The sequence below is a fragment of the Cricetulus griseus genome, chromosome 3 (genome assembly GCF_003668045.3).
Source record: "Cricetulus griseus strain 17A/GY chromosome 3, alternate assembly CriGri-PICRH-1.0, whole genome shotgun sequence".
NCBI classification, from domain to species: Eukaryota; Metazoa; Chordata; class Mammalia; order Rodentia; family Cricetidae; genus Cricetulus; species Cricetulus griseus.
In genome coordinates, this window is record NC_048596.1 from 237,314,471 (window position 1) to 237,323,048 (window position 8,578).

An 8,578-nucleotide genomic window follows, 5' to 3' on the forward strand; every position below is an offset into this window, starting at 1 on the left:
GGCATAGAATAGACCTTACTAAGGTCCTGATTAGAATAACCAAATTGCAAAAAGAAAATGCCAAGACACTGACCAGCACTGAGTACATGTGAGGTTGGTAATCTGCTTAGAAACAGTATGGGGGTGCTGGAGGAATGACTTTGTGGTTAAGAGCTCATACTGTTCTTCAGTAGGACAACGGTTCAATTCCCAGCACCCACATTGGGTAGCTTATAAATGCCTGTAACTCCAGGAGGAGATAGGGGATTCTGACACCTGTGGCCTCTTAGGGCACCTACACACATAGACCATAAACATACACAATTAAAACAATAATTTAAAATGGTAAAAATAAATCTTTTTATTTTGTTTTTTAAAGAAACAGTCTGGGAGCTGGGCATAGGGACACACACCTATAATCCCAGAGCTCAGGAGCCTGAGACTGGAGGATTGAGAGTTTGAGAACATCATGGGTTACAAAGTGAGACCCTATCTCTCTTCCCTTCCCCTGCAAAGTATAGTTTTAACATTCTGGTGTCTTTGCATAATACTTGTAAGTATGAATTTGCTTTTTGAGACAGGATCTTGCTGTAGAGCCTGATCAGTGTGTAGATCAGATTGCTTTTAAACTCGGGCAATACCCTTCTCTTAGTCACCTGATGGCTGGAGTTTCAAGGTTGTGCCATCATAATTGTTTTTTGTTTTTGTTTTTGTTTTTTGGTGGTGGTGGTGTTGTTTTTTTTTTTTTTTTTTTTTTTTTTTGGTGTTGTTGTTTGAGATAGGGTCGATTATATAGCCTTTGGGGGTCTGGAACTGACTGTGTAGACCAGACTGAACTCCTGTTGGGATTAAAGGTGTGTTCTACCATTCCTTATACCAAATATAGCCAGGCTACATTGTATATTTTTTAACTGATACACTGTGGTGTTACTGTGTATGACTAGAAAACATCAGAGCAAATAGTTGTGGATATAGTGGCAAATGTATACTAGTATTCAGGAGACAGACAGCAAGTTGGGAGTCCAAGTCAGCTTTGGCTATGTAGCAAGACCCTGTCTGCCCAAAAGAAGAATTTTGGCATAAGCATCATAGATCATAAGGTCTTTTGGTTTGCACATGCTCATTCAACAAAACCCATGTTGTACGTTTCATTTGGTAGTAGAGTAATTTAGGAATCAAATTTTTTGATGTCTTTGTTTTTGATGGTTTATTTGGTATCACAGGAGTAGACCATCATACCCAGATATTGTTTCTTATAATTTATTTTTGACTTTATAACCATACCGGTTTTGTTTTGTTTTGTTTTTTTAACTTTTACTTCCAAACTACATATTAATGAATATTTTAAATTAACAGCGGACCTGGAAAATATGACAAGTGCCGAACGTATCTCAGTTCTTCAAGAAAAATTGCAAGAAATCAGAAAGCATTATCTGTCATTAAAATCTGAAGTAGCTTCCATTGATAGGAGGAGAAAACGTTTAAAGAAGAAAGAGAGAGAAAGTAAGTACTTTTTCTTTAAACACTGCTGTTGAGGAAGGATTATGTCTGTTTCTTTAGACAAATTCTTCACTCTGTCAGCCTCTTGTGATATGACAGCATCATGCTCGCTCACATGGAGCTCACAACACACACTCCCTCTGAAGGAAGATAAGGATGTTAGGGCCTTCACTGAATGGCAAATGGCTATTGCCCTAGCATTAAGGAAGCACATAGCAAGAGTGGGAGGCCAAGTCAGCTTGGGCTACATAGCTAGATTCTGTGTCCAAAAATAAGTTTAGCATAATTCATAGATCATGAGGTCTTTTGATTTGTACATGCTCCTTTAACAAATCTGGTTTGTATTTCATTTGTGCCAGTTATTAATTATTGTAGCAACTTTATTTTAAAGAATTCTTTGACACACATATTTATACATCTTATGGGCACAGTGTGGTGTTTCAGTACATCCATATTGGTGGAGTGATTACTTCCAAGATTTCTAGGTTATCTATCTTCTCTTGTTAGAAAAACATTCAAAAATCCCATCTTTTAGATATTCAGAATTATACGTACAGTATTGCTGACTGTTACCACTTTTCTGTGTGAGTACACTAAAGTGTTTTGCTCCCATTTGGTCTTGGTCTTGTATCATGAACTTATCTCCGTGCCTCTCTCCTCTGCTTTCCTAGCCATTGTAAACATTGTCTTGCTTTCTACATAATGTGGTAGTTTTGCTTGTGCCTTTTGAGGGAACTCCGTGTTGTTTTCTGTAGTGGAAGTAGTTGACATTTCAATCCCCAAAGTATATCAGCTTTTTCCCCCTCATGATTTGGGTTACTTTAGAATACAAATAGTTGGGACATTTCTATTGAGACCTAAGTGACAGGAAATGATGTGAAATGTCAAACTCTTTCTTGGCTGTCATAACAAAATCCCATGACAGAGTAGATGACTTCAAAAATAGAAACTTATTTTCCCATAGTACTGGAAGTTAAAAAGTCAGCACCTTATTTTTTTCTCTTGGGGTCTGCCATGTTTGTGTGTAGTGTGCCTTTGCCACCTTCTTCCCTGTGCAAACATCTATAATGGATGTAGAGATGTCTCTGCGTCTTCTTTTTATAAGGATATGCATTGGATTATATTAGTGCCCTACAGTTATGACATTTAATTATTTTCCACTAGCACTTAGTTTGGATGGCAGATGACTCAGTTCATACCAGAAATCCTTGGCAGATGTCCTTGAGACAGGATTGCTTAAATGTGACACTGTTGACATTTTGAGCCTGATCATTTTTTTCTATAGATAGCTGTCCTCTACATCATAGGATGTTTAGCAGCATCTCTAACCGCCATCCCACATGCCAGTGGTATATGCCACAGTTAATGTTCCTAGACACTGTCAGACATCCACAGGATGGAGAAAGAGATAGAATAACCCCAAATTAGTAACCACTGCTCTGAGGTGAGAGTGTACTTGGTTTCTTTCCTCATCAGAATGAAAACCATTTGGTGTGAGAGTAGTAGAGATTCTATTCAGATAAGCAGAGAGCAAGTCGCTTGGGGCCGTGTAGACGAGAGTGAAGGGGTTGCAGTTTTATTCTGAGTAGATAGAGAACTGTTGGAATGTTTAGATAAGGAGGTGGCATGCTGTGTGCAAAGTAGTCTCCAGGAGCAGCAGTGGAAGTGGGCGATAAGGGCAGTAACTCATTCAGATAGTAACTTAGAGTGACTTGAATCTGGATGCAATCAAGATGTCAAGCAATTAATGTTGAAATAACAACATTGCTGATGGAAACCGTTAAATTTTATATTCAAGCCAGTGAAGATAGACATTCAGCTTTTAATTTGTAGGTTGGTGGGTATGGTGGCACACACTTACAATTCCAGCACTTGGAAGGTAAAATAGAAACAAGAGAGTTGTGACCTTAAGGCTATCCTTGGCTACATGGTAGGTTTGGGACTAGCCTGCTGAAGACCCTGTCTTAAAATAATTAAAATTATATTTGTTGCACAAAATACTACATTGTTGGTAACAATGAAAGCTCGGAAATAAAGGAAGTTATTGCTTGTAAGTGTAGTGTAATATTGTTTGAAAAGAAACAGAGTTGTATATACTGATATGAATGGAACATGACTTTATACTTTATTGTTGACGCATACTGCAGCCCTAGCACTTGAGAGGCAGGGACAAGACAGTGTTTGTAAATTCAATGTCAGATTGCTGTCCATAGTAAAATTCAGTTTAGCCAGGAATGCATACGTACATACATACATACATATATACATACCCTGTCTCATAATCTAAACCAAAGCAATGGCAAGAGATGTAATACTGTACAAAACTGCACTATCTTACAACTTTTCTTCCACCTGTGCTTGTGTTTGTGTGTATGTGCATGTGGGGGGCGGGGCACAGGACAACCAGATACCTTATATTTAAGACAACATCTCTCATTGGCCTGGGCCTTGCTCATAGGCTAATCTGGCTGGTTACCAAACTCTGCCTTTTTACATGAGTTCTAGAGATGGAACTGAAGTCCTTGTAATCACTTCATTGACTGAGCTACCTCCCCAGGTAGCTACCCTACCTGTGTTTTAATAAGTGCTGCTAAATGTAGGAAATTTAAATTCCCATTTCGAGATTCTAGACATAAAATTCTTTTAGAACATGGGAGGTGGGTTTTGTCTCTAAAGAGATGGTGGCTGTCTGAGGACCACATAGTCTCTACAGAAACTATTCATCTCTGGTGGCTCACGTTGGGAATCTCCTAAAGGCAATAGATTTGTTTCTCCAACTTATGCCCATGTATGGAACAAAATTTTTCTTTTACATTGTGTGTGTGTGTGTGTGTGTGTGTGTCTGTGTGTCTGTATGTCTGTATGTGCATGACATCTAGAGGTCAGATGACAACTTTTGAAAGTCAGTTCTTTCCTTCCACCTTAATGGAGCCCAGAGGTCAAATCCAGGCCTCACTGGATGATTTTTTCTTTCTTATTTATACATACACACTTTTAAAATATTCCAGTTCGTGCATTGATAATGATGAAAGAATTCCCTTGAGGAAAACAGTGCATAGATCTTGTAAACGGAGGGAGGTAGTGTAGTTGGTAAACTTTTCAACTTAACCCCCCAACCCGAGACAGGGCTTCTCTGTGGCTTTGGAGGCTGTCCTGGAACTAGATCTTGTAGACCAGGCTGGTCTTGAACTCACAGAGATCCGCCTGCCTCTGCCTCTGCCTCCCAAGTGCTGGGATTAAAGGTGTGTACCACCTCCAACTGGAGTCATTTTTCCCCTCCACTTTCATGTAGGTTCTGGGAGTTCAACTCCCAGGTTGTTAGGCTACAGAATCAAGCAATTTATGCCTGCTAAGCCATCTATGAGGTTTTAGCCTCTCCATTCTTAGCACCATATGAATTTATAGGAAAATTTGAAGGGCAGAAATGACAGAAACTTTTCCTGTTTCATTCAAAACTGTTTGGATGTTTGGTGACTGTGGGAGGCTGCGAGAGTTATAGCAGGTGACAACTAGTGTTCGGATGTCAACCCACCAGAGGAGTGATTCTCTGATGGAGGTTAATCCTGTCCAGGCAAGGCCTGCAAGACCATCGACTCTGAAAACTGTTGCTCACTTTGGCTAAAGCATCTTGGTGTCTCCCCACTACCTCCATTGTAGTGTATAATCTCATGTGATGTGTATAAGTAATCTCATGATTACATCTCCATCTACTGGCATATATATCTGTGGGTGGTCAGGAAGGTTACTGTTTTTTTGTTGTTGTTTTTTGATTTTGTTTTGTTTTTGTTTTTTGTTTTTTTCGAAACAGGGTTTCTCTGTATTGCTTTGGAGGTTGTCCTGAAACTCGCTCTGTAAACCAGGCTGGCCTCGAACTCACAGGGATCCACCTGCCTCTGCCAAGTACTGGGATTAAAGGCGTGCACCACCAACTCCCGGCACTGTATAATTTTGATATATAGAAATATATTAGGACATGTTTCATAACTAGATCTATCGTCCCACAAGGACTGTAGATACTTAAAAGACTGCTTTGTTTGTTTTGCTCAGACTAACTGCTCACAATTAGCTTACTTTTACCTCAAAACAAGTTCAAACTAAAGGCTTTTGTAAGTAGATCACAAATTTAAAACTTTACAACTATGCACAAGGTCCGAGTCACAGGTGTCTAACAAAGGTTACTACACAAAGAACCCTAAGAAAAGCATGCCAATTCTTCAGATTGCCGAGTCTAGTTGTCAAAAGACCTATGTCTTAGTTTGTCACTGGCACTGTGCCACCAGGCTCTGATCACAATCTTACTCCTGAAACCTTGAAACCTTGTGTTGCCATGGTAAATGGCTTGACTCCTTATTACTTACCCTAGGATTGTAATTTTTTCATTGCTTCAAGTCTCCTGTAAGAAGAGAATTTTGAGGCTGGAGGACAAGAAGCTAGGAGGAATTAGAATTAGGGCAGGAGAATTGGAATAGAGACAGAAGAATAGAGAGACTTGCTTGGAACAGCACGATGTGAGGGAGTTTGTTCACTCTCAGATACCCGAAGTTCCTTTTGCGTCCTATATTGTCTAATCTGAACCCGGAAGAGGATCTTGGGGCTGGACCCCAAAGGCCCTTGTTAGGTGAACAAAGTTGTCCTTGTATATTGTGCAGTGTGGGATCCTAGCTTCTCTCCCCCCACTCTCCCCTGATTTTCTTTCTTTGACAGGGCTGGGGAAAGAACCAAGGGGCTTGTATTCCAGGCAAATACTTTGCCCCTGCTGTACCACTGTACCCTGTGTGTGCTATCCAAGATGTCTCTGTTGAGCAGTGGCTTGATGCTTAAAATGCACTGGCTTTCCCTTTCTTTATACTGTGGTACTGTGAGCATGGATGGCTCTTATAACGTGAATTTGGAGAACATAGGAGGAATTTAGGCTAAGACTAGCATTTGCTTCTTCCCATTATAATTTGCCTTATAGCTCACATGTGCACTTCCTTTTCCTCAGGTGCTGCTACATCTTCCTCCTCCTCTTCTCCCTCGTCCAGCTCCATAACAGCTGCTGTTATGTTGACACTAGCTGAACCGTCAATGTCCAGCGCATCACAGAATGGAATGTCAGTTGAGTGCAGGTGACAGCAGGACTTGCTAGAGCACTTTGCACTTAATGGCTGTTGAGGGCCACATCTTTTTTTATACTGCACAGTGGCACACACACACACAAAATCAGACAAGCACTATTTTATATTTAAAAATTGTTTCTTGACAAGCTGACTTGGCACTTAAGTGCACTTTTTTATGAAGAAAAAGTACAACGAACTGCTTTTCCTCAAGCAATAATTGTTTCCAACTTGTCTGGGAATTGCGTGTCTGGTAACTTGAAGGCCTTCCACTGTGGCAGAGGAGGCTTTTCACTGCCTGTAGAGACAACACAGTAAGCAGAGAAAGGGTGGGCCAGAACATGTGAGATGACTTACTGTATATGTATTCCCTTGTATTTTGTTAAAGCTGGAACATTTGATATTTTTCCATTCATTTATTAAAAAATATGAACCTATTTTCATTTGTACAAGCTAATTGTTTTTTAAAGCAAGTCACCTTAGGGTGACTTTAATTGTATAAGTCAAGCACATGTAACAAATTCAAAACCTGCAGTTAACAGGATATTATTAGACATCAGTCCTGGTAACCAAATATTAAAGATTCTCTTTAAAAATGACTGAACATGTTTACAGGTTTGAATTAGGCTAAAAGGTCTGCAGTGGCTTTTCACGCCCCTTGAAATTGAAATGGGACTACTGTACTTTGCCATTTTTCTATAAATCAGTATTTTTTTTTAATTTTGATATAATACATTGTGTGAAAAAAGAAAATGGCTAATAAACTGTATTAAATCTTAAACAATGTATAAAGATTGTACTTAGCCAGTTCAAAGTGTATATTTATTCATAATGAATTATAACAGTTATATTTTTGTGTTTTCTTGTAAATGTTTCTTTTCCCTTAAATACAGATAATTCATTTGTATTGCTTATTTTATTATGAGCTTACAGCAAAAAGACTTCAGGAACAAACTGTTAGAATGGTTCAAGGTTGTTTATATGACCTGTCTCACAAAGATGGTTGTTATTTTAAGTATAAATAGCTAATTGGGTAGTAGGCCTATACAATTAAATGCCTTGTATAAACTGCAAAATGAACGCCAAGTTGTTTTCACTTGTATTGACTTTATGTTGTATGATTCCAATCTGTTTGGCACTTGTATTTAATTCCCCACCTTTGTAAGACATTTGTATATTGCGGATGTGTTCATTGAAGCTATTTAAAACCTGGCACTGTTAATACACAGTACTTTACTGTACAGACTGTTTTACTGTTTTAATTGTGGTTCTGTGTGCTTTTTTTGAATGAGGCTGGCATGTTTTATTTGTTTTCTGGCAATACATGTGAGAATCTCGAAGCGTTTTGTTGTAGATGCTAACGTGTCAGAATCCTTAATCCTTTACATTCAACCTTTCTAAGAAAAGCATTTTCAGTCTTGTAATGTGTGCTTACAGTAACTAATTTTGTTGAAAAATGGTTTCAAGTTATTCAAATTTGTACAGACTGTAAAGATTTGTTGACAGCAAAATGTTGAAGAAAAAAACTTATAGAATAAAACTATAAAGTATATATTAGGATCTGCAAACATGATGAATTATGTAATATATTGTACAAATGTAAGCAAAGGCTCTGAAATAAAATGCCATAGTTTGTGAATCCTTGATTTTGTTTGTAGAAGATTAAGTAATTTTAGTTTACTTTGTATGTGATAACTGTTGCGAATATGTCCATGCAGCCTGTATCATCACAAGGACTCATATTGATACCCCAAAAGGGATCGTTCTCCCTTTGGGTACCACATATGCTTAGTATGTTGTGGAAGGCCTTGCTTTCAGTCCCCAGTATTGCACCAAACCAAATCCTAAATCAAAAAAAAGAAAACCTTAGCTAACCAGAGAGAGCAAAATTTTTAGGCTGTGACTATCTTCCTATATATCATTTTGCTAGAATCCGAATACAGATTTTTTGTTGTTGTTGTTGTTGTTGTTATGATTTGGGAGCTTGTCTAAAGGAAGTACAA

At 38.5% G+C, this 8,578-nt stretch overlaps 1 protein-coding gene across 3 annotated transcripts in view; it reads left to right on the forward strand.

The window, feature by feature from the left end:
• The window catches only part of Arid4b (AT-rich interaction domain 4B), a 128,557-nt gene extending 120,336 nt beyond the window's left edge, over window positions 1-8,221 (forward strand). For all 3 annotated transcript variants that reach the window (XM_027409410.2, XM_027409412.2, XM_027409413.2), the window contains 2 exons: window positions 1,336-1,482; window positions 6,464-8,221. In XM_027409410.2, the coding sequence (XP_027265211.1) occupies window positions 1,336-1,482; window positions 6,464-6,591 (275 nt within the window). In that variant the 3' untranslated portion in view covers window positions 6,592-8,221. The remainder of the gene's footprint in view (window positions 1-1,335; window positions 1,483-6,463) is intronic.
• The last annotated feature ends 357 nt before the right edge of the window (window positions 8,222-8,578 follow it).